Source organism: Rhineura floridana, chromosome 14 (assembly GCF_030035675.1).
Source record: "Rhineura floridana isolate rRhiFlo1 chromosome 14, rRhiFlo1.hap2, whole genome shotgun sequence".
Lineage (NCBI taxonomy): Eukaryota > Metazoa > Chordata > Lepidosauria > Squamata > Rhineuridae > Rhineura > Rhineura floridana.
Window position 1 is genome coordinate 9,051,547 of NC_084493.1, and position 26,762 is coordinate 9,078,308.

Genomic DNA, 26,762 nt, shown 5'->3' on the forward strand with positions numbered 1-26,762 from the left:
ACAAACATGTACTGGACAAGACTGAGCTGTTGCACACACACAAACAACCTTATATTGCGCTTATTTGCTCAGAAATTAATCTCTAGAGTTAAATAAATAAATTGTAACCCGACGTGGTGGATTGTTTGACTGATAATACGGGATAGAAACCGCATGGTCAGCAGTAACAATAACTGATATAAGGTGCTAACCAAAGGTTTGTTATACAGTACATAATCCTGCAAGACAGCTAAACTCTTATTTATTTATTAGATTTATATCCCGCCCAGTAGGAGCCTAAAGCATATCTTAAAAACTCTTTAAAAATAAAAAATGCTCCACCTCCCCCGCGTGATCCACACGCCGCCTGTCAACTTCCTGGGAAACGCGCGCGAGAGAAATACACCCCTGACCCGCTCATGTCCTTTTTGCGCCTGCGCACTATGCGCGCCCGCGGTAGTTCCTCCACGAGCCCCTCCCCCGCCCGCCTGCCTTTGTTTCGAGCGGCCTGTTTCCCAGGCAGCCTGGCGGAGGGGGCGTGGCTATGCAGATGAGCAACGGGGCGGTCAGAGGCATCATAGGCGGCGGCGGCGGCGGCGGCTCGCGGTCTTGGTTTGCCAGTCAGTCGGAGCTGGGCGCTCGCGAAGGGAGGAGCTGCTGTGAGGCCCGAGAGCGAGCGCCTCCTCCTGACTTCCCCCACCCCGTCCGTCCGTCCGTCCTGCCGAGCCCCGAGGATGATAAACACCCAGGACAGGTACGGGGGGGGGGGGAAGAAGAGGCTTTGGCCTACCTCACCTCACGGGGCCGGGCCGGGAAGGGGCACGGGAGGGAGAGACCGAGCTTCCCCGTCGCCTCTCATTCGCTCCTCGCTGGCTGTCCCGCCGCAGCCCTCCTTCAGGATCGTGGCCCGCCTTTGGGAAGCGCCCCCCCTCCCCCGAATAGACCTGGATCGTGACACAAAATGGAAGAGGGCTTGGCGGGGGTGGGGGGAAGGAGGGGCAGACGGGAGTAAGAGAACGAAATGGGGGAGGGGGTTGTTTGCTTTTTGTGGGCGCAGGCGCGTGCCCGCCCCGGGAGGGCTTGTGGCAGCAGCAGTAGCAAATACACAGGGCGTTTTTGCACGCGCTTGTACAAAAGGGGCGGGGAGGGCGCGCTGCGAATTTGCACGTCCACACCACCATCACCAGGCAGAAGTGTCGGGCAAAGGGGTGGTGGGTGCTTTGATGTCATCATCATCATCATCGGACTTTCTTCTTCTTCCCCTTGCAATCTCCTCTAGTTAATTGGTAGAGGTTGCAAAGGGGGTGCTTTACTGCATGCCTTCCCCCCGTCTTATTTCTGCATCCGTTTTTGCCATCAAAGAGGATTCCCCCTCTCTCCGCCAAGATCTTTACTCTCTCCCATCCCCAATCCATGAAGTGAAGCTGTATTTTTTAAATGGTATGCTTTTTAAAATTAAAATGAAAAACCTCAGTGTAACTTATCCAGCTCTAATATGAGATTCCCTTGCAGCCTCCCAATCAAAGGATTGATCATATTCACATCTGCTTAGTTTAACTGAAGCATCAGGTGCTTCCAGACTGTTCTCAGAGCCGGCTCCTGGTATGTTAATAAAGATGCAAATCTGGGTTAACAAACTAGAATAAGTTTAAGCATACTGGGAGGAATAGTTTTAAAATCAATAGGGCTTACTTTTCAGGAAATTGGTATAGGAAACAGGTCTAGTGTGGCTATAGGAGTCTTCCACCAGATGCTCAAACCATGGTTTGATGTCCCATTGTTCAGCCCACTTTCTGAAGTTTTGTGACAGCATATCAATCAAACTGCGTTAAAAATGGTTGTAAGACTGTCAGATAGCTTCAGAGTGCTTAGCTGTGTTGCCTGTGGGCATTTTGTGTTTCAGAAAGATGGATGCCCAAATGAGTTGTGCAGAAACCAGGATTATCCCAAATGTTGGGCAGCTATACTAGGGCAGGAGGTTTTTTTTAGTGGGGTCACCCTTCAGTGCTAGGAAGGTGAAGATGGGCTCCAGCAACCAATTCTTTTCTGGTTTGCATGACAATTCCCCTCCCCCCTTTTGCTTGCGTTGAGTGGTCAGGAGTCAAACTGCAATTAGCTGTCACAAACTTTTTGAGAGTTGGTTGAGCTCTGGTGCACCAAACTGTTACTTTAGCACCTGTTGGTGCCTCTGTTAAGGAGAATAATGCAGGAGAACTGTCAGCTGGCCTGGAAAAACAAAGCTGCTTTTGGGAGTACCTTCAGATGATCAATATCTGTTGAAAGAATGGTGTTTGCAGAAGATAGGTTTTACTGGAAAGCCAAACTTGGAAAGGTTTCCTTTAAAGATGAGGGGTTCTGTACAGGTTAAACAGAATGTTTACAAAGCACATTATGACTGTCTTATGGGAAGGGTTAGGCTGAGACAGGCATGAAATGAAAAAATGGACTGCCTTCAAGTTGATCCGAACTTATGGCTACCCTATGAATAGGGATTTCATGGTAAGCGGTATTCAGAGGGGGCTTACCATTGCCTCCCTCTGAGGCTAATCCTCCCCAGCCAGGCTCTCCTCCCCACTGTGCTATGCCAGATGTCTTTGAGACAGGCACACTAGGTTCAAAAGCAGCGAGAGTGGTTTTTCTAGCTGCTTTTTGAAAAGAAACTGCCCTCCTCTGACTTTAGATCTTCCAGGATCCCCCGCAGCAAAGTGTTGGGCCAATCACTGTCTCTGCTGGAGCCTACAACAAAGTATTTCCATTAGCCACACCTGGAGGGGCAACACGTTGATCTACCAATCACTTGTGAAATCTGTCTGAAGCTGAATTAAAAAGCAACAAAAACACTGGAGCTGATCCAACCAGGTTTTAGAGTAAAAAGGGGCGGAGTTTGACTAGCGTTGTGTGCCTGTGTTTTCAGAAAACAATTGGAGACATGCTGGAACCGGCACAACAGTAAGTGTGTCTCTACCCATAGACTTGCTCATGGTCACTTAGTGAGCTTCACTGTTGGCCCCTGGCATGTTCATATCAAACTGGTCTCCATTCAGCTATTAGCCATCTTCCAAACTACAGTAGAGCCGCTCACACTGTGTGCATTTTAGTAGATAGAAACGTATAGATTCTGCCTCTTATATACCATATAGATTCCCCAGTAGTGACTATTTAAGGAGGCTCTGAATTTGTACATGTGTGCACATGTAGAATTGAAAGTAATTGCAAAACAAAAAAATGTCTAAGGTGAATCAAAGGAGGCAGAATGCCATTTGGGGAGGTAAGTCTTACTTTAGGAAAGTCAGTGTATGAGTAGTCCACCAGGCAGTGAAGCCCAGATTTCAGTATAGAGATCAGACTAATTAGAATGCTGTTGGAAACAGCCTTCTCAGAAATGCAGATTCTTTTTCTTCAAAATAAAATATAAGTTTCTAATTTGGAATTGGGGAGTTAACAGTTTAAAGTCAGATTGTCACTTGAGCTGGCAAATGCTTCAATGCATGTTTGGAAAAACTAGATGGTTTGCAAAACAGGAAGGCCCTTTGTTTACAGGCGTTCCAGGGAAGGAGTTCTTAGCTTTGGCCAAGACATACATACAGCTGTAAATGTACATCCAATTCTAAAGTCATTTCACTTAACTTTATTGGGAATGCACTGCAAACTGCAATATTGGACTGATTAACTATCAAACCTGAATAAGGATGCATGTACATCAGGATGTTTTTTAAAATTCACTTCACAATCCACAAGGCCTCTTGTGTTATGTAAACAAGGAATTCTATCCATCTAGAGATCTAGAAATTAGGTCAGCAATAGGGAAGTGTGGTGATCCTCTTTAACATTCACTGGAGTTCATGAACAATCTGCCTTGCATGTGTCACTCTCTCTTCAAAGTGTAAGATCCAGCTAATTTTAGACTTCCTGTTTTTATAATATACTTGTTGTAAAAAGATCAAGTTTAGCATCACAAAACTTTGTTGCATTCTAAAATGCATTTTTACTTGGCAGTATGACTAATCTCTTTTGCTATTTTGGCTGATTGCCAAGCCTAGTTTTCATCTTCAGGTAAATATGCTTGTTTGTGCTGTCTTGCATCTCTTCTTGAAAAGATGTATCAGTAGGTGTTGGAATGGTAGAAAAAAAACAAAAAGATAGTTCAAAATCAATTCTGTTTGTGGATTGCATACCATTAGGGTATGTTTAGTCTGGCGAAGAGACCATTACGGAGCGTTATGATAGCAGTCTTCAAATATCTGAAGTGCTGTCACATAGATTGGGTTGCGGAACCTTTTTCAGACTGAGGATCCCCTTCCCTCATGGGCAACCTTCCCGGGGGCCGCATGCTAGTACTGGGCAGGGCCAGAGACAAAAGTTAGTGGAGCAACAGATGTGAGTTTTACATTTGTATATAGCAAGCTGTATTCCAGCTATGCAAAAGTTAGACGTTTCTATGTACTTACAGACATACAAATATCTCTGTCCTTATCCAGGCAGACGTTATCCCAGTTCAAGAACACATAGCCAGGCAACAATGCTCAAGGAGGGAGTGATGAGAGTTGTGGCCTGTGGAGAGGGGCCGTGGTCTGGGAAGAGTCCTGAGGATCCAATAAAGAGGGCTGGCAGGCCACATTCAGCCTCCTGGCCTGAGATTCCACACTCTATCATCCCTGGTGGGGCAAATTTGGTTTCTGTTGCTCCAGAAAAGGGTATGACTTGAACCAACAGGTTCAAATTGCAAGAAAGGGGATTTCCACTCAACCTTAGGAAGAGGTCCCTGAAGTTATGAGCTTTTCAACACTGGAATAAATTGTTCTGGAAGGTGATGGACTCACCTTTGTTAGGGATTTTAAGCAGAGGTTGGTGGTCACCTATGGGGGATGCTGTAACAGCAGGTTGCCTGCATTAGCAGTGGGTTGGACTTATTAACGTCTCTTCTGACTCTGATTCTAATTCTGTATACTCACCACTTCTGTGCTCCATGTTGGGTATCTATATGCAAGGAAACTTGTATAATTTGTGCTCTTTAAGATTCATAGATGGGACTTTTGTCCTGGACTCTTTTTGTACTAAGAGGTAAACAGATATGAATGGGTGGCTACATTGCATATGTGGACGGATAGGGCTTGCTTCAAAAGTTAGCATAAAATTATAAATATTCAGAATGTCTACACTGGTGCCACCAAAAGTATTTGGCTCTCTCGGGACTATGGATTAATTTTTCTTTTGATGGACTGCACAGTTTCAGACTCCTGATGTCACCCTTCCTTCCTGCTGTTTCTGAAGAAACTGCAAGGCAGGCAGGCTTAGTTTTTTCATTCTTTTCTTTAAAAACCATTGCACCAAATACCACAACCTGTTTGCGTGACTAACCTTTGCAGGTCCTCACCAAATGGGTAGCAGAAAAATAGGATGTTCGTGAAGCTCACAATTGCATCTCTGTTTACTTTAACTATCTAGTCATTATTGGTCATTCCATAATGGAAGTCTCACAGTTGACTCAGTGGCATTTTGCTATGTGTGCAGAATTTCACTGTCTTTACAGTGTTTTATCAGTTACCTAAACCATTCCTCCTTCCTTTCTTTCATTCATTATGGGGCTAGCACTTCCTAAGTGTTAACAAAAGGCTCAATGTTCTTTTTCTGCTATTATCTAATAGTGATTATTTACATTAGCATGGAAGGAGAAGAGCTGCTCATAAAAATATTGAAACAGCCCTGAAAACGAGTCCCCCATTTTACTAGTCCACTTGCCTACACATGTCCGTTTTTACCTTGGATAGCACCATATTCTTTCCAGTCAGATAACTAGGTCTCAATTAGTTGGTGGATGGTTGATTTCTGTGTTTACATATTGCTGCTACTGTGTTAATTAAGTTATTTCTGTAGTTTACTCCTGTGCATGATGCTATATCCCAGAATGAGTTTCTGAACACCTGATAGGGCCATTTTAAATAGGAATGGAGCTCCTGTGAACTTTCTGTTCAGTCCCCCACCCCCTTTAATGGGCTCCTTTGTATATGCTGTGCACACAATTTCTGCTGTGTGCTGTTTTCTGCCAGTTGGTCGTTTCCAGTTAATGTGATGCGAGCAGTCTTTGATCAGGCTTTCATTTTTACCAGTTCTTATCGACCCAGTTATTTCACGTTTGCTTGTTCACAGGGGTGTTGGAATTTCTCCCCCTTGTTTTATGATATGAAAATCCTCCTTTGGAGAAGCAATGCTTAACCTCCCACCTCTCCCAAATTGAGCCATTATATCAGATGACAGGTTAATTGTCAGCAGGGATGAATCTGTGCAATCAAATATCCAAGTGCAGCATAGTCAGATTGTTCTATCATCTTGGTTATTTCAGAATATGGAACTTTTTTAAAGGCATGGATAAATGTTTCACTTTGATTTGTTTGATTCCAATATCTGAACATGAGGGATTTGAAGTTGAGTAGAGTAGGCTTGTGATGCATGAAAATGGTTGTATTAATTGCAGATCAGCACTGTGTGACTTAAGATTTAGGCTGTAGACAAACATTACTTTTTTCAGAGAATTGAAGATAGTGCGATTTATTTATTTATTTTTCTGGCCAAACAAGTTTTGCAGACTTTCTTTTGGAACACTACAGTGCCTTCTTGACCAGGTGGAAAATGTGCGTCTACCTTGGGCAATGATGGCTTGATCTTACCCCTTTAATTCCATCCCTATCCTTAGAGTGATTTAAGTTGTGATTTAAGTGTATTCCATTATTTCTACTAGTGAGAGAAATGTTTTCTATGGTTTTATAATGGTGAGTGTGCAGTGTAAATTTATTTATTTATTTTATTTTATTTATATACCGCCCTAAGCCAAAAAGGCTCTCTGGGCGGTGTACATAAAAGATAAAACAAGCAAGATATATAGATACAGTAAATATAACAGAATCAAAAATCAAAACAACAAGCAACAAAAACCAAGCAACATCAAAATATAACAATAATAAGATACTATTTAAAATACACTATAAAAACAATTATTAAAATACATTTTAAAATGCCTGGGAGAATAAAAAGGTTTTCATCTGGCGCCGAAAAGATAGCAGCGTCGGCGCCAGGCGTACCTCATCGGGGAGACTATTCCACAATTCGGGGGCCACCACCGAGAAGACCCTGGTTCTGGTCACTACCCTCCGAGCTTCTCGATGGGATGGGACTCGGAGGAGGGCCTTAGATGTCGAGCGCAGTGTACGGGTAGGTTCGTGTTGGGAGAGGCGTTCCACCAGGTATTGCGGTCCCATGCCGTGTAGGGCTTTATAGGTCAAAATCAGCACTTTGAATTTAGTCATGGAGTTCTACTTTTTTGGCTTAAAGTTATGAAGGTGTATGAAGATACATACTGCAGATTAGATGGTACAGGTTCACAGCCATGGTGTTGTGTGCCTTTTATTGAAGAAACTCGATGCTATGTGAATTTTGCAATCACACTGTAAAAGCACAAAGACTGAGTGAATTTCAGCTTCCTTCAAAATATGTTTTTATTTCTTATGCCTGTGAAGGCAGGCTTGAATGCTTATGGGCCTTCCTGGCAAACTCTTTGAAGCCAGAGAGGGCTGAGCAAGATTCCCATTGGTCAGATGGTGGAGCTTCATTGCTCTGCATAGCCCTTGGTTTGTCCCCATGCCTGACAGATACAGACTATTCTGCAAAATATGCAGATGTACGTATTTGCATAACTGATACAGTAAAAGAATTCAGCTTTTATTTGGTGCCACATTACCCTTTGTTGGGCTGCAGGGACATATAGGGTACAGGCATGTGTGCCTGTAAGCACCTGCCCATCTTTAGTTAGCGATGAGATAAATCCATTCCTCCAAGGCTGTTGATAGGACCATGTGTTTCAAAAATGAACTACTTTCTGTGGGAAAACAAATCTTGATTTTCACCACTACACTTGATTATTCAAGCTTCCTCCAGCAGCAATAACACTGTATTGTTGACAGGTGAAAACAAGCACATCTGCCAGCCATATTAGGAGGCTGAAGGGGGGTGGGATGGGAGGAGTTGCACATCCAAGTGTTGTGCCTTACCCGTCTCTACCAGACACCAGCACAAAAGAAGAGCTGCTGGTCAGTTAATTGTTGCAGTGTATATGGGCTATGAACCCAAGCTAAGTTAATGTACACAGGCTCAGTTGCTGACACTTTCAATACAGCTGTTTTGGATCAGTCTCCCTGGGCAGAATTAACTTCTGTAAGAATGCTTGTTTGTTTCAAACAAGCTATTTGACTTCCAAGTTAGCTCTCACTTGGGTGCTAGAGGGGGCGTATAGTCAATGTAACTTTGCTCCAGTAAATTAGTGGCTGTTCAGGGTATATGTTAGCTTGGGGCTCCAGTATTGGAAATTAGTATAATTGGCATGTGAGGGCTGCATTTTCTAGCTGAAACTTGTTGAATCCGAGCTCTGCTCAGTGCTATAAAGTATGTGCAGCTCCCTTCAGTGTAGACATGTGGGAACTGGTTTGGGAAGTTTTCAGATAGAAAGTAATCTTACTACAGCACAGAGTGAATGATTGAAAAATTGCCTATTTTACCCAAAAGTTTTAGGAAATGCAAAATATGTATATATATGCCTTCAGAGCCTTTTAAGCCAGTGCTGTTCCAGTGGTTAAAAGCATGATCTGTAAGCTTGGAAATTCCTTATATAAAGCTGAGCAATTAATTTGTCCCATGGGCTTAAGTGAGCTTGTGTCCCTTTAATATGGGGTTGTTTTGGCCTACCTGGAAGGAAGGAATTGTTCTGTTCATTCTAAAAAAGCACTCTGTAAAATGAAGATGATAAACATCTGGCCTACCTTACAGTCTTGTCAGGATAATTGAGATAATGTATGAAAGCAGTTCAAGCATATGGGGAAAGTATAGTACCCTATTGCTGGAAAGGCCCCAATCCTATCTGGTATGTCGAAGTGGCTGGGCTGGATAGGATGCCAAGTGTCCTTTCACCAGTTCAGCTAGAAGTGCAGCCCCTGCTGCTAACCAGCTGTATATGTGCAGGTATTAGATGGAGCCCAAATGAGTTGAGACAGAGTGTGCATTGGAATGGCCAGTGTTGATTGGCATCATATCTTCAGTGCCAGGGTTGAGACTCCTCTTTGTTGCACCTGTACAAGACCATAACTGAAAAACACTATGTCATCATAGGACATGCAGTATGCATGTGCCCGTGTGTGGCAGGAATAGAAAACTCTCAACCCTCCCCCCCCCAAGGCATCCCCTGATGTGTTCCTGCAGGTAGAACATATGAACACAGGCCGGCTCTTGCTCCATAAATTCTTCCTGTGTCAAGACATGGGGACAGCCCCCCCCCCAGTGGGATGGGGCAGTAAGGGGGCTGAGGAGTTTCTCATCATGAAATATCTGAGGGAAGAAAAAGTACAGTAGCTGTGTTAGCTAAAGCATAGTATCTTGCTGGCCATGTATTTTTATTTTTACATAGCATTATGTCAGGGCCTAGTCTGCCAAAAAGGCTGAAGGGTCATCCGGGGCAGCTTTCTTTGAGGGCAGTGGCTAAAGAGCAGGGGTAATGTCAATTGCTTGCTATTGTGAAATGTCTGCATGTGAAATGTTTAAGCCCATATTCATGTCTCTTAGTGACAGTCTTGTGGCACCTTAAAAGTTAACATTTCTTCTGCCATATAAGCCTTTGTGGACTAGAGCCCACTTTATTAGATGCATAAAGTGGGTCATAATGTAGTAATTACTACCTTTGCTAGTCACTTTTGTGTGTAGTGAATATTTAATGGTAATGTGCCCCCCCCCCCCGGTGTAATGAGACGCGATATCTTGGACATCTCTCAATCTGGAATCCTGTCAAGATGCTTTAACATTGCTGATCCTGCAAGCTAGACATGGAGGCAGATTTGGAAGAAAGGTTGATTAGAAAGAAATACAAATTATATCATTTTGGTGACTTTAGCATGACAAAATTACAAATAGGAAGAGGGCTGTTGATTTTATTAAAGTGAAGATGGAAGACTCTCAATTTCAGAACTACTTCAGATGTTGCAAGAAGCACTGAAAAACTTGTAGAAGGGTGCAGAGACAAATGTATTCATTGTGTGCTGGGTAATGAGTGATCAACATTTCTGTTCTCTGGTGTTTCAAGATGAAAAGCTAGTTTTGGCGAGAAAATTTGTTTAGTTCTTTGAATAATCTGTCTGCATTCTTGGATAGCCTTCTTTAAGGCATACCTATTTTAGGAGATTCGAACTGTCCCCACATCTGGGGCACCTGCATTATTTAGGTTTAACTTCTAATTGTCTGAAAGAGCACTGGCATGTTTTCCCTTGGCTCTTATGCCTCCCTGTAAAAAAAAAAAAAAAAGGAAACAAAGACCACATTTATAGTAGATAAGCTTATGGATGGCGAAACGTATGCTCATCGGATCATGTTTTTCTAGTCATCTGGGATTCCTGCTAGTAGAAAGTTTGCTGCTCGCACCAACTATTCAGTAGGAATCACTTCCTCTGCCTCCTGTCTAAGAGCTGCTTATCCAAAATGAGTTGCACCTACACTATGGCAGCAAGCTGGCGTGCTCTGAGTTTCACCTGAATCCTGGCAGGCACTGTAAATCTAACCTTGTGCTCTTTTTTCTCTTCCAGTAGTATTTTGCCTTTGAGTAGCTGCCCACAACTACAGTGCTGCAGGCACATTGTCCCAGGGCCTCTGTGGTGCTCCTGATGCCCCTCACCCACTGTCGAAGATCCCCGGTGGGCGAGGGGTTGGCAGGGATCCTTCTCTCTCAGCTTTGATATATAAGGTGAGTCTAGTTTCATGTCTAGACGCTAGATTCCTTTGTATGGTGTGGCTTTTTTGTGAGGTGGGGTGATGATTGTTGTCTTTGGATGCTGTTAAATGGGCCTTGTTTTGAGAGAATATGTTCATGTTCCAGAAGAAGAGCATCAGAGAACACAGTGGATATTCTTACTCACTGTGAAGAGCTCTGAAGTAAAGTGAAGCATATTACTTCTGGTGTTCTTTATTTTTTTATCCAATAGCCCTGGCTATCTTTTCAAATAAAGGACTTTTGGTACCCTTTCATAGCACCCCCCGGTGCTTGCTTTCATAATGCAACAAATTAGGAAACATAGTAAAATGCCTCTCTGATTTGGAGTGCATATAATGGCGAAAACAACACTAGGTTCCAATTCTCCCTCTGGGCTGCTGTAAATAATTGCCCAACCGCTCTTCTCCCCAGAGTTCTGTGTTTCCATAACACTTGCAAAGCTAGCGTATTGACTCGGGACAGGTTTCGGAATGTTCTGCAGCCAGGAAGAAGGAAGAAAGATGCAAATGAGTTACTTTCCATTGTTACAAATTAAGAGACTGGAAAGGCTGGGCAGCTGCAGGGCAACCCAGGGATTAATCTAAAAAGGCCAGTAGCCACAGATGATCCTGGCTGGTTGAGAACTGTTCACTGTCCTCATTTTGTATTGTGGATCCTGATAAAACTGTGACTAGGAAGTCTCAAGCCTTTGCCATCTGGTCTGCAAAATTTTGCTTTTTTCTACTTTCTAGGAGCAGAAGAATTATGTTCACAAACATGCAGCACCAGCCAGTGTTAAACAGGAAGTGACAGGGTTGAAGCTCTGCTGCAGAATAAGCCTATTCATATTCCTCTGTTGGTTTTAGCAAGGAGTACTGTTTGACTATTAATAATCTTTAATGCCTGCTATCATGTGCTGCTGGTGTGATGTTTTGCCTCCCATGTTGAACTGAGCGGTTCTTCAGTTGCAAGTGGTTTCTGTAGATTTGTGCCTTTATAGAGCAGAATACTTCTCTTCCCCACACAACTCATCTAAATCCTGTTGTGACACAACCTCCTGTCTTTTGAAGATGCTGGCACAGTTACAATCCCCATTTTGTTCAGTGTGTTGTACTTACAAAAACTTAGTGAGAAGGGCTGGGATTGAATATATGAAATATAGTTAACAAGTATTCTTTATAGAATACCAGTATATGTGTCACACAATGGATAAAAGTTAGGGCTGTCATCTGGTTAAAGAAATCTTAGTTGATAGTACAATATTTTAAACTTACAGAAGTGATTAGTTTGGAATTCTGTCAGTTTTGTTTTACAATAGGACCTTTCAGATTCTGTTAAAATGTATACAACTTTGAGGTTCAGAGTTGGATCATATTCTGTATCCAGTCAAGATATCAAGAAAAGAACTGCTTGGCTGTTTGTTTTTAAATAGATGACAATAGTTGCTTTATAGCTGCTGTCTCTGCTTCCTGAGTTGACCAAAGTGAATGAGAGAACAGTGTGTGTTTGTGAAGAACCAGAGTTTTAAAGCGTTCCCTGTGCAATTCTGTATGTCACAAAACGAAGTTCTTCAGGAGCATTTTTAGTAGTTTAGGGCAAAAAAAGCTTTTCAGAGTATGTGAACAACAGAGTATGTCAGCAACAGTCTTTTTTTTTTTTTTTAATGATTATGGATACCCAACTGGAGATTGCCCAGAGGGAAGGACTTTTGATTTGGGGATCAAAATGGCCAATCTTCAGAGATTGGACTGTGCCCTTGAAGACAGCATGTGTAATAGTCTCTTATTAAACTTAACTCAAGCTGTAACTGAATAAATGTTCTGATTGTGTTGAAGCACTCTTGACGTCAGCAGTTGTTTTGAGAGTGTTGTTAGGTATGATTCCTCATGGTAATGAAGAACAATGACGGAACATGCTATTCTCATTGGTACTTACTGTGTTTTAACACTTTTAAATCTTCTTTCTATGACTCTTTAAGGATGAGAAGCTCACTGTTAACCAAGATCTTCCAGTGCACGATGGGAAACCACACATTGTCCACTTCCAGTACAAAGTTACGGAAGTAAAGATCTCCTCCTGGGATGCAGTGCTATCCAATCAGAGTCTTTTTGTGGAAATCCCTGATGGCTTATTAGCTGATGGGAGTAAAGAAGGGTAAGAGATCAGCAGTTATAGACCTTTTTGTTTAAACATCTGTCTGATTAAGTGTGTGGGTCTGTAGGTATCATGATAATGGTTAGAAGATGAATAGGTATGTGTAGAATATCAAGAAGAAGATCTAAGCAGCTGTACAAGTACAATGCTTAAAATGGCAGCTGCATAGAAAAATTGATGGAAAGTAGTCAAAATCTTAGATGTGTAGTTCAGTATACGCCAACCTAGTATGTCCCCAACTGTTTCAAGTAAACACTTTCCCATGAAGTCAGTTTGAACCTTGGCTTTCAGCTCTGTAACTAGTATTGTGAATCTTGAGTCTGTTTTATTACAGGTGGTTTAATATGCAACAAAAGAATGCAGTCCAGCCTAGAACTTAAGATTTTCTCTCAAGGTTCTCTTGCCCCCTGCTGACCCAATAAAAGGTCAGGCTTCAGTACCAAAATTTTAGTAGTAAGAAGGCCTCTAGTAGGGCAGTTTTAACATAAGAACAGACCTGCTGGATCAGGCCAAAGGTCCATCTAGTTTATCCTGTTCCCATGGTGGCCAGCCAGGCACCTATGGGAAATCCACTAGCAACCCTGAGTGCAACAGCGCTCTCCTCGCTTCTTCTCCCCAGTGACTAGTACACAGAGGCATGCCACCATCCACGTTGGTGACCATCACTGCCTCTTGTTGGAGTGAATTCCATAGTTTTAATTATGCACTGTGTGAAGAAGTCATTTTTTTGTCTGTCCTGATTCTTCCAACATCCAGCTTCACTGGATGGCCCTGGGTTCTATTATTATGAGAGAGGGAGAAAACAATTTCCCCCTATCCGCTTTCTTCATACCATGTTTAATCTTCTACACCTCTGTCATGCTTCCCCACTAGCCTTTTTTCTGAAGTAAAAAGTTCCAAATGCTGTACTTTCCTCTCCAGTTCCATGAGCTTTTTGGTTGCCCTTTCCTGAACCTCATACTTTTTGAGATGAGGTGACCAGAACTGTATGCAGTATTCCAACTGTTGTTACACCATATGTTTGTATACCAGTATTGTGATATTGGCAGGGCTTTTTTCAATCCCTTGACTATTGATTCCTAACATGGAATTCACAGCTGCTGCACACTGAGTCAACATCTTCATTGAATTTTTCACTACGACCATAAGGTCTTGTTCTTGGTCAGTCACCACCAGTTCAAACCGCGTTACCAGATAGGTGAAGTTAGGATTTATTTGCCCCCATGTGCATTACTTTACATATGCTTACATTGAATTGCATTTGTCATTCTAATGCCTGTTCACCCAGTTTTCAGAGAAACGTTTGTGGAGTTCCTTGCCATTCTTTTTTGTTTTAAATCACTTTGAACAATTTTGTATCGTCAGCAAGCTTGGCTACCCCTAGATCATTTCTGCTAAAAAGCACAAGACCCAGTACTGATGCTTTAACTCCACTTTCGTCTTCCCTCTGGAGATCTATCAGTTTATTCCTGCTCTTCTGCTTCGTGTTCTTTAACCAGTTACTGATCCAGAGGATTCTCCTCTTATCCTATGACTTCTAAACTTACTCAGGAGTTTAGGTGGTGAGGGACTTTATCAAAAGCTTGTTGAAAGTCTTAAGTACAGTGTTGACTGGAACACCTCTGTCTGGATGCTTGTTGACACTCTAAAAGGTTATCAAGACAGGACTTAGCCTTGCGGAAGCAATGCTGGTTCTGTTTTAGCAAGATTTATTGTTCTATATGCTTTGTAATTGTATCTTTAATAACGCTTTCCACCAGTTTTCCTGGACAGATGTTGAACTAATCAGCATGTATTTTCCTAGATCTTCTTTAAAAATTGTTACATTGGCCAGTTTCCAGTCCTCAGATACAGAGGACAATCTAAGGGACAAGTTGCATGTTTTGTTAGATCAGCAATTTCACATTTGAGTTCTTTGAGAACTCTTAAGTGGATGCCATTTGGACCTGATGATTTGTCCATTTTTTATTTGTCAACAAGGCCTAGAACGTTGTCTCTTGCCGACACAATTTGCTTCACTCTTCCTGAGAAGGTTAGTTCAGGCACAGTGATCAGCCCTGTATTTTCCAAGGTGAAGACAAATGCAAAGAATTTGTTCAGCTTCTCTGCAATCTCCTTTTCCTCTTTTAGTATACGTTTGACTCTATGTTGTCCAAAGGTGCAACCACTTCCTTTTTCCTGCCTCTACTGTAATTCAATAATTATTATTGGAAATGTTGGCGTTCATATGTTTAGCAATGTGCTCCTCGAATTCTTTTTTTGCATCTCTTACTTGCATTTCTTTTGCCAAAGTTTGTGTTCCTTTTCGTTCTCAAGTTAGACAGGACTTCCGTTTTCTGAAGGAAGTTGTGATGCCTTTAATAGCTTCTTTGACTCTGCTTGTTAAATACACTAGCATCCTCTTGCCCCTGGTGATACCTTTCTTGTTCTGCGGTATACATTCTAGCTGAGCTTCTAATATTGAGTTTTTAAACAAATCCCAAACGTTTTGGAGAGATTTGACCTTCTTCACTTTTCCTTTCAACTTTCTTTTAACCAGTCCAATCATCTATTGAAAAAATCCTCTTTTGAAGTCAAGTGTGACTAGGTTGGGCTTTCTTGGCACTTACATTGCACCATAACTGCTGTTCCCAATCGGTTCAACAACACTTACGTCTTGTACCACTTCCTGGGTGCCACTTAAGATGTAAGTCACAGGTTGCCTCCCCGCTGTTCCATGACCAACTGTTCTGGAGCACAGTCATTTAGGATATCTAGAAATTTTACCTTTGTTGTGGCTGGAACATTCATTATCCTAGTTTATATGAGGGAAAGTCACCCATTATCCTACATCACTTTCTCCTTTGCATGCCTCCTTGATTTCATTCTCCATCTTAAGATTACCCTGGGTATTTTGGTCAGGTGGCTGATCGTACATCCATAGTATTAAAATACTTTTGGGGCCCACTATCACCGCCTAAAGCAATTGTGTAGGAGTCAGCTCCTTTTGACATTTCTAGCTTGTTGGACGTCCTCTTTGATGTACAGAGTGATACCACCTCCAGTATGCCCTTCCTATAGATGTGTATCCAGAGATAGTTATGCCCACTATATCTATACTCGCCTCTAAAACCAAGCAACCCAGCTCTGAGCATTAACATATAAACATCTGTTCATGGTGTCTCCCTACATTTTGCATCTGAAAACAAGTCCATCTAATGCTGCTTGTGTGTGTTTTCCTTGGATAGATAAACTTAAGAGGGTGGTATCCAGCTCTAGTTCTACTCAAGAGTAGACCCATTGAAGTTAATGGGCATGATTAACTTAAGACTTTCATTTCAGTGGGTCTGCTCCGAGTAGGACTTAGATACAAACCAGAGATAGTGCCAGAGTGCTGTTTATCATGCTGGTGAGGTCTCTTGTTCTTAAGGGATCTACCCATTTTGACAGATGCTGAATTGATTGTATGAATTAGCAATATGTGAACTAATGCCCATACTTTGATATATACTAGGCAGTAAATGTTTTGAGTTGTATCCAGTCTGTGTGAGCAAAACAGACTTTGCTTGTGCAATGTGTCTTCACCATTTTTTCCTCCCTGTAAATTTTGCTCCGGAGGGTAGATGAACAGATTGTAGAGGTGCACTCGGGCGGGGAGGCTGAGACTTCTTGTGCAAGCAGAAGCCTGCTTTCATACAACATTGGATTTGGCCCGTTGTTGACAAGACCAAAGATGGTCATCTCTGTTCTTCCTCTATCCTTGGTTTCCACTTGCTGGATAAACTGAAATAATGACTCAAGCATTTAAAATCCAGGTTTGGGAAGAGAGTGTTCAAACAGGCACTCATGAAAATATTTTCAGCTTTGTACTCCCCCCCCCAGTTGTTTTAATTATTATTAATTTTTATTTATTTATTTATTTATTTATTAGATTTATATCCTGCCCTTCCTCCCAGTTGGAGCCCAGGGCAGCAAACAAAAGCCGAGGGAAACAAATATAGAAATGAGCACCCACCAGTTGTGAACGTGTGCTGGGGGAGGAGTGTTATGTCTGATCCCCCAATATTTTCCTGCAGATGTTGGCATTTTATTCCCTTTTATCTTATTTGAGCTCCCAGTACTTCTGCACATGGGCTGTAATACATGGATGATTTTATATCCAAACAAATATAACACCAACACCATTTTAAGGGCTAAATTAGCCTTTGTATTTCCTTTTTATAAATGTATCAACTCATCACCCCTTCCTCTAACACCACTCTTTGATGGCACTTCCACAGTCAGCATGGTTTAAGTGTAGTTGCACAACTGTTTATTTTTAGCTAGCTAAAATAAGCAGCTTGCAAGTTATAATGAAAATGGATCATTATCATATTAACAAAATCCCTTACAATCTCTGCTTGCTACTTCTTTCCGCTCTTGCGGTCATTGTTCGCTTAAGCATTGTTTAAAGCCTAATTTTTAACTGCAGCTTGCTAAATCAGTGGCTGTGCAGAGTGGTAGGGCTCAGACCATCCTGTTGCCGTGGTAGACTGATCTGTAGCATTTTGGCATGTGTCAGGAGACAATTTAAATTGTATTCTCCCTATTTTTCTGTCCTCTTCCCTCAATCTAAGTGAGCTTCGGGTGGTTACTAGGGAGAATCTCCTCTGTGGTGGCACCCTGCTTATGAAATACCTTCCCCCAAGAAGCTTGCCCGATGGCCATGATAACATCTTTTAAGCACCAGCCCTTTTGTTTTCCTTAGCCATTTAATTTAATTAACATCTATGTGGTGGTGTTCTTTGATCTTTGCATTATTATACCCTTTCTGGTTATAAAGTGTGTCTATGCTGGCTTTACAGAACAAAATGACCTTGGCTTCCAATCATATTCATTTATGTCTGGGGAAGACTTTCCTATGCAGTGGATACTATTACTTAGGGAGGTTCCATGGGAAGTTGAAGATTTGGTGGTAATAACAGTTCTGATGCTTAGATAGGTCAACTAATCTCTTTAATTTTTCTATACTTTAGCTTCAAACATCAACATGGGACCTGTAACTTTTTTACTTCCTCCTCCTCCTCCTCTGTCTGCTGCCTTCCTGTCTCTGACCTCCACTCCCCCAAGCATAGCTTTTTTCACGGCACTTCTGTCTTCTCTGCCAATCTGGCAAAATAGTGAGTGGAGGATAGTGGCAGTCACATTGAAGACCAGTGTAGTAAGGTAACAAATTAGCCAGGGGAGATTGTATCAGTTTGATGTGTTCTTTTTCTTCCCTCCTGGCAGATTATTAGCACTGTTGGAATTTGCTGAAGAAAAAATGAAAGCAAGTTATGTCTTTATTTGCTTCCGAAAAAGCAGAGAAGACAGAGGTTAGTGCTTTAACCCCATATTTTCCACCCCACCCTTGGAGCTTGCACAGTAGCAAACATAGCTCATGCTGTAGCCCTTTTAGGGTAGCTTTTACAGCAGGAGCCATTCTATAGTGAGCCTTCTTGCCATGTCTGGTATTTTTAATTAGTGTGTGTGTGGCATAGTGGTTAGAGTGTTGAACTATGATCTGGGAGGCCAGGGTTTGAATCCCCACAGAGCCATGAAGCTCACTGGGTGACCTTGGGCCAGTCACTGCCTCTCAGTCTCAGAGGAAGGCAATGCTAACCCCCCTCTGAATACCGCTTACCATGAAAACCCTATTCATAGGGTTGGAATTGACTTGAAGGCAGTCAATTTCATTTCATCATTGGCTCTGGCGCCACCTACTGTTGAACTTCCTGTCTTCCATCCTACCCGTCCCAATGGCCACCAGCCACCACCATGGCTGCCATGACCCTTATGTCTGGCTGCTTGGATTGCATGACTTTCTGTGCAGTCTCAGAGGAAGAGAATGGTAAACCCCCTCTGAATACCGCTTACCATGAAAACCCTATTTGTAGGGTCGCCCTGAGTCGGGATAGATTTGAAGGCAGCCCATTTCCATTTTGAGATATCGGAGAACAGTGCAAATCTGTGCACATTTATCCGAAAGCAAATCGCAGTGTGTTCAAAGGGGGACTTTTCCTTACTATCCATACATAGAATTGCTACATAAGTTTCACGGTACTACAGTTCTTTGGTTGGAATGAGAAAAGCAGCAACTTTCTCTTTGTTAGCTTTACAGGACTGTGGAGTAGCTTTTCTTGGCTGGATGCCCAGGCACTGATCATGTTTACAGGAGGCTGATGAACTGGCCTTTAAAACCTCTGTCCTCTTCCAGACCTTAAGAAAATGCATTAAGCATCCACAGATAAATAAATCAAGAAAGTTCAGTGTAAAGCATGTAATTAATACTTGAAGGTTTGTGTTGGAACAGTCATGGTACCCATAGGCGAAACTGCAAATCCTTTTTCTGCGTCTCTTTTTTCTAGTCCTATGTTGGTGGAGTGAGCTGGTCCTAGTGATCTAGCTTTTCTAGAAGCAAAGGGGTTTACTTACATAGTGGTAAGAGCTGTTCTGAGAAGAGAAACTTCTTTGTTGGAAGAAGTCTAGAATCAGGCTCTAGAACTGGTCTTCTCAGACTTGAATTTAGATGGCCAATTTCAAATCAAACTTAACATGTAAAAACAGGAATACATCAGACAGTGTAATTGTTAGATCCTGGTCTGCACGTAATGGTAAGCAAAACCATGGCTGGATATCAACGAGCAAGCACGCAGGTACTCACAGTAAAAGTTCTGTCCACTTTGTTCCTCCCGCTGGTCACCCTGCTGTTGCAATACCTGGAGATAAGCCATGGTTTGGCTTATAGTTATAGTAACTTGGCATCTGGCTACCCTTACCACCACCTGAGTGAGCTTTTTCTTTTAGCATAACTTTTATCATTGGGTGGAGAGGGGTAAGAAATGCCACTGAGGTATTGTTTGGTAGGATAATAGGTACCAGGAACCAATAATAAACACACTTGCAGCACAGAATGGACAAGAAAAATGACATGCGATATGACAAGACATGGAAGAAAATGCAGAACCAGTGAAGGAACACATTTTTTTTCAGAAATCCTCACAGACTGTTATTGTATACAATTAAATTCATGGAGTTTACACTCAGTTGAGTGTAAACAAGCCCTGTTCCTAACTGATGCTGTCAATCTGTCTTTACAGCTCCATTACTGAAGACATTCAGTTTTTTGGGCTTTGAAATTGTGAGGCCTGGCCATCCCTGTGTCCCATCACGACCAGATGTGTTGTTCATGGTATACCCCCTGGATCAGGTCTCTTCTGATGATGATTAGACCCAGTGCAGCACTTCAGTGGGACCCAAACATGCTTCAAAGGCAAGAGGGGGCTAAAACTCCTCTTCTGAGGAAAGGAAAAACAAAATTCTTCTGGACTGAAACTGCATTTCTTATTGTTATAGTGACCTGTATATCTTCTGAGTTGACTTTTTCATTGAAATGTGTTACCTAGTGAATAATATAAAGTCTGCACATGTAATCGCACAATAGTAAATGGAAGGTAAATGGAGCCCTTTCATACAGCTCTGTTGTCTGCTGGTTAGCCTAGTGGAGAGACGCCCTGTTCAGCCACTCAATGGGCAAGGAGCTCAGAGGTAAAGAGGGACACAGACCTGACCTGTTAGTGTTGGGCTTTCCGTTCATTTGGTTATTGGGCTTTCATTTTAAATAACTGTATATTTTTATGTTCACTCAGATTCTTAAGCAAGGGGCATACTTTGAGTGTAGGGATATGAGGAACATTAACACTGCTGGCAAAGCATAGGTGGTGGCACCACTGGGGTAACCAACATTGTGGGTTTCTCAAAAGTTTGTGCTCTTTCTGGCCTCTTTATTAGGTTAGTATTAACACTGCATTAGTGCAGCTTTCAATAAAAAGGGGCATTCAAAAACACGTATGTGAAACTGACCCTGATTTTTTAGAGCAAATGAACTGCATAAGCACCCCCCCCCCCAAAAAAATTATGATAGTTCTGTCACTGCAGTATATATTGGAAGTGGGTATAAACACATTGAGTGGAGAGTTTGAACGAAGGGGCACAACTTAAGATGCCCATGCAGCTAGTTTATTCAGAAACCTCTAGTAATGGATTGCTGGATGCTCATAACTAGATCTGAATATTCTTAGACTGCAATCCTATGCCCTCCCACTAGGAATTATGCACCACTGTATGCAGCAAGGCTTAATGCTGAATAAATTCTTAGGAAACTTTTAAGTGGTTGGCGCTTAAAACTTCATCCCATCCTTCTCCGAATGGCTTCCTTGTGGATACTGGATGACAACTAGTCTGCTTATATTTTCTTAAACAGCCAGTTCCTTCAAGTTTCATGTATAATATACCGATTCCAACACTTTCCTTGTCTATTCAACCGATGTCAGCTTTGAACAACATTATCCAAAATTGCTTATACTGGTTTTTGCTATGTCATCCCAATGCTGAGGATGAGTTAACAGGCTGTTACAAAAAGTAAAGCTACAGACAGTCTAGGAGGGAATTCATGTGCAATATGCTTCCTTTTTAGTAGCTAGGCATCTGTTATTTCTGCTGTTTAGTATTCATAGGTGGTATTACCCCAGAAGCAGCCAGTATGTTTCTCACCTTGCAGGTAAGGGGCTACTGTTTGAAATGGGAAGTGTCTTTTGAAGCTCTGGAGAGGAACTTAATGGAAATAAACTGAAGTTGTCTCCTCCCACCTCATGGATGCTGGTATTATATTAATGGCATGAGTTCATCAGGATTACCTATATCCTGTATATTTTGTAAGGCTAAGAATTGGTGCTATCAGTGCATCAGAGAAAAATTCAATCCTTTTCTGATCTACCACGATCTGGCTACAAATAGTAGTCCAAACACTGATGGTCACTGGTGAGGGAAAAACACAGTGTAAACAGCGGACAATTTGGTACATAGTTGCTTATGTGTGACTATAAGCACTTGGTAAACAGAATGTGTAAGCAGGGAAGAGACTCTTGCTTAGCGATAGTTTCCCACGCTTTGCAGCAAGTTACTACTTCATACGTGAACATACTTGCATTCACCCTATTTCTTGCAGCCAAGGGAAAAGAAGGCACGGTTTCTTGGAAAACTTGCCAAATTATTCTCCTTTATGAAACAATTTGTATGTTGCTGTTGAGGCCCTATTCCAGAATGCCCTGCCCCTGGTTGCCAAAACTTCCAAAATGCATTCTGGGCATTTAAAAATTATTTCCATTCACTTTGTATTTTATTCCCTTGTGGGCTTGTTGCATTTGGTACATAAAAACGACAATATTGCTAGTGATAGTGGCAATTTATGGTCAGCTAGATTCTAAAACTGCATTTGTTCCTCACAGTGGCATTACAGTAGTGACTCACTGACCTTGTAGTTTAAAAGTACTTCTGCTTACATGTGACTAAACCAGCCAATCAGAAAATACTGTTTCTCCACCGACAACTTCCTGACATTTCTGGCATGTTACAATAGGCTAGATAATTTCCCAATTCTCCTTGTTGCTAAGTACTTAGTACATACTGTATGTAATCCAGGTTGAACGCAAGTCCCTGCACTTTCACTCTACCCCATCTCTGAGCCAGTGTGTGTAGGCACAGGACCAGAACCACACAGAGGTAAATCTCACTAGAACGAAGCAGCAGCTTGGTCAAGAAGATAAAGTCACAACTAGCAATTAAGATACAGCTCAGTCAACACAACTGCTTGTTGTGCAAGGGGGAAAGTTTTCCCCTGCTCCCTCACCAGTGTTTTGCCTCCTTGCCCTGTTCCTGTCTCCAGTTTCGCACTATGGCTATAATCGGCAAATTTCTTTTTCTTCCTACTTCTAACAAACCTACTCCTCACAGAGAATTTTTTTTGTCTCAGTGCTACTGAATTCCCAGTGCAAGCTTTATCACCTTTGTACTTTTCTAGATTAAAAAATGGTAGTTAGTTCAATGTAATTCTTTAAATACTTCTTTCCTGAGCTAATGCCATTGTATATAATTTTATCTGCAAGGTTCAGCACATTCCTGCTTGATGCCCCCAGGTCAGCAATAAAAATACTTTGACAGGTCTTAACAGTGATCTCTACAAAACTTCCCTTGTTACTTACCTCAGCTCTGAAAAATGTAGCTCTTATGTAGTTTCCCCATTTACTATGATTTCCTCCATGGTGCTGGTATTAGATAGCTCAATAACATCTCCTACATTACCTTTGTCCAGAAAGCAATTTTTCATTTTGATAGAGCATCTGATTAGTCTTTATCCCAGTTTCCCCACATTTTTATCACTGAAGATGCAATGAAAAATATTTTTTAAAATGGCTTAGTGTCACCTTAGCTGTGAGGCCTGCCTGCCTAGCAGAACACTGATTCAAGATAGGCAGAGAACCCTGATCAGGGCTGCATACATTCTGTAAATTCACTACAGAGTTTGAAATGCTTGCATTTTTTTAAAAAAGGTTTTACCTCTCACTGCAGGTGGTGTATGGGCAATTTAGTGCAATCACAAAAGGAGCTGAAAAGATATCCAGTGGTCAGCACCCTGCATTGCTCCTTAATCTCCATGAGTAATAGCAGAGTTAATTCAGCAAAAATCAACGGAGATGCAGTCACACAGTTTGCCTAATTCATACAGGTCACACATATAACAGCATATCTTTAGCACTGAGTACACAGTGTTGAGACAATAGGGTTAATCTATCAGAGCAAGGTTCAGAATACTGTATACTGGCACCAGTTTAATGGGACCAGGGCAGCGTAAAAAAAAAAAAAGTAAAAGGCAACGAGACTGCTCAGCACTGAGGTAGAGACCAAAAAGAAAAACCAACTGTTGTCTGTGATAGTCTCTTAAAGATTTATTTTGCTCTCATGGCCTTCTATATACAAAGGCACAGAGCACTGATGGTGTGGGGGTGTGCGTGTAGAAAAACAAGAGGGAATAATATACACTTTTTATAGAGAGTAGGTGGGAAATCCTAAATGAAAACTTGGCACACCAACTCCAAAACCAAAATGACTTTGCAGTCCCACCAGACAGGTCAAGGACTCTGCGGCTGAGACAGACATTTTACAAGGTCAGAAATGTCCAAACAAAATTTGGGGGGGGGGCGCTTGAAGACAGGAGGCTCAACTGACTTCCTAAAACCATTTGCATTAATTTTGAGGAATGAAACAGAGAAATACAAGCTGGTACTCCCATAAAAACTTTCTTCCCAATACTCTGAGGTAAAGGGGGCACCAATCCATTCAGACCAGCTAGGCATCACACTTCCTTTTCACCACTAAATACCAGCCTGGAAGTTCACTTTCTGACAACCATTTTTGTACCTGCCTGTGACAGCCCTGGCACCTCATCTCAGCTGGCTTAAATAAGGCAGTAAAAGGATAATATGGTGATAAGAAAGGTGGCAACCTCAGAGAAAAACACTCTTCAAGGCACCCTGTACACTTCCCATCCCCAAGTTCAGGTTTTCCCATTGCAGTTCCTGTGAGTCGGTCACCACTGAGTAGCTCCTCTAGGCAGATAGCTCTGGAGATGTGCTTGAGTGGCAGGATCTGGAATGGCAGATGGTATTTGCAGCACACTTCTTCCTGGAGTCAAAGGTCACCATGTGCTTTTTTAGAAGATCATAATACAGTAATAAAATAAGGCTCTCCCCCCCCCAAGCTATTTCTACTTGAATGGAACTATATGAGACCCTGTGAAGTTGGGGAAAAAAGGAAAACAACAACAGATTTCAAACAATTCCTTTTTACAGTATGTACAAAGTCCAAGAGGCAAAGGGTGGCCTCACACAACATACAGACAGGAACAGAAAGACCGAGCTGGGGGCTTGCAGTGCTGGGACACACAGCACCTGCTTTGTACAAACCAGCCAGGTAGGCATAAAAGACCTCCCCCTCCGGGGTTGCTAATTCAAGCTGGCTACCCTTTAGGAAAGGGGCAGGAAATGCCCATAAATATGGGCAGTATCTTCCTGTGATGCAGGGTGTGTGTCTTCCTTTGCACTAGAACTAGCAAAGTCTCAAAACCCATGGGACATTTAACAAGAAGTCACTTTTTGATGGCCTTGGGCAAACAGCAGAAATGCTCTACACCAGTAGAGCGTGCAGCTATAGAAAGTTTTCACAAGTGCGCAGCCAGTTGCTAGGACTGCTCTTCCATCTACACAAGGCCAAGAGCTTCCATATTCAAATCTCACAGGCCCAGGCATCTATCCCTTCATTCCCTCCAGGGAAGGGATGATCTTGCAGGCATGTAGAATAAAGAAATGCATGAAATTTAACCAGCCCCATCAGCACGTTATTTTGTTATGGAAAAAATGTGTGGTTTTTTTTCTTTTTTAAAGCTGAGGCTGGGGAAGACAGGAAGGCCAGGCAGTCGGGAGCCTTCTAGCTGAGAGATAACTGCTGGGCAGCAGTGGAGACCCATCCCAATGGGAGCAGGGCCAGCCTGCTGAAAGGCCCTGTTTTATGCAGAACTGGGTGTATTTTTTGTGCTGTAGAGCAAAGTAGTATCTGCCACTGCAACACACGACCTGCCAGCAGGGAGAGGTGTCAGAAAAACAGCAAATGGGAGGGAGGGCCTTTGAGGGAGCAGCGGTCCTAGAGACAAAGTGCTACAGAATTTCAGAATTGCTTCTGGCAAAGGAGCGCATCACTAGCCTGTGCTCACTGCAGGCCCTGCTGCCTCCCCCCCCCCGCTTCCACACCAACTTGAAGCAACAGAATTATCTCTTTCCTGTGGTCATCTTTGCAGGTGCCCAACTATGTGCTTGTGCCAGATGATTACGTATCACAAGTATAAATGCGCCAATCTGGACGTTTCTCTTCACCTTCAGCCAACACCCGAGTAGCCATCTGAGCTGCAGCATAGGAGCAGGAGAGCCATGGGCTGATCCCAGGGCTAACATCCCTTCCCACCCCAGCATTCCAAATGTCCTTTGATGCCACACTGCTTGACCCACCACTGCAAAGTCCCTGCTCCAGAGGAGTTCTGGAAATTGGCCAGTCAGCCACAAGCCAGGCGAATAAATATTTCTGAACGTCCCAGCTCCACAACTCACACGTACAGGGCTCAGCTTGTGTTTGGTAGGGGAGGGGGCAGAGTCTGCCTCACATTATGGCAGGACCATCAAGCAGAACAATCAACACCATTCAACTGATGTCTAATGTAATTTCCAGCTCTTCCTCATGTGAGCCAGTCACATGACTTGATATAGCCTAGATTATCCAATCTCATGATGTGTCCTGTTGGAAAGAAAAGGAGAAAAGTAACTGCTCCAGCAATTTCAGTTACAGCCACATGATGGTGCTGGAGCAACAGCAACCAGGAACTAGGAATTTATCCTGTGATCTTTTTATCCCGTTGGAGAGGCGCTTGGACTCAGAAGATTTCTTGCAGAGAAGAGACATAACACTACATTGTAGCCATGACACAGCTGGGAAATTTACAATACTGGGTTAGGACCAACAGGAGATATATATACAGTACTGTATAGCTACAGGCCATAACTGAGAGGCAACAAGGAAGAGGGCAAAGAGAACTGGGGGGGACCGGTGTAGGAATGAAAGTCATTAACGGAGCTGCATGTGACCCGGGCCTGTGCATATTTCACTTGGCTGCAAGATGCATAACAAGCCTCTGTATGGCACTTTGGATCACCAATCCCTCTAACTTACTTGGTTGCAAATCATAATACACCCATCTAGCTGACTATTTTAAATTTTAGAAAGAGATCCACTCTGCCTGGAGGCCTGTGGCACTGCCTCTCTTCATGGCCACCCCAAAAGCCAACGGCACAAGGAGGAGATCCTTACCATTTTCACCTCCGGGGCGGGGGGTATAGGGAAGGAGCAGAGCCTTGTTGACTGGCAACAATGGCTGTAGATGAAAGACCTGTAGAGAAGCAGAATTACAGTGCAT

The 26,762-nt window shown here is 42.6% G+C and overlaps 2 protein-coding genes across 8 annotated transcripts in view; one reads left to right on the top strand and one right to left on the bottom strand.

The window, feature by feature from the left end:
* The first annotated feature begins 512 nt into the window (after positions 1 to 512).
* On the top strand, positions 513 to 21,554 carry OAZ2 (ornithine decarboxylase antizyme 2). The gene is given in 6 exon segments (XM_061595807.1): positions 513 to 733; positions 10,593 to 10,668; positions 10,670 to 10,750; positions 12,735 to 12,910; positions 18,158 to 18,243; positions 20,008 to 21,554. Coding segments are annotated over 6 exon segments (570 nt in total). The 5' UTR covers positions 513 to 713; the 3' UTR covers positions 20,139 to 21,554.
* Positions 21,555 to 23,676: 2,122 nt separating this feature from the next.
* Positions 23,677 to 26,762, bottom strand: part of ZNF609 (zinc finger protein 609) — a 103,596-nt gene continuing 100,510 nt past the window's right edge. For all 7 annotated transcript variants that reach the window (XM_061595804.1, XM_061595800.1, XM_061595801.1 and 4 more), the window contains 2 exons: positions 26,657 to 26,735; positions 23,677 to 26,086 (listed from right to left, as the gene is read on the bottom strand). In XM_061595804.1, the coding sequence (XP_061451788.1) occupies positions 26,662 to 26,735 (74 nt within the window). In that variant the 3' untranslated portion in view covers positions 23,677 to 26,086; positions 26,657 to 26,661. The remainder of the gene's footprint in view (positions 26,087 to 26,656; positions 26,736 to 26,762) is intronic.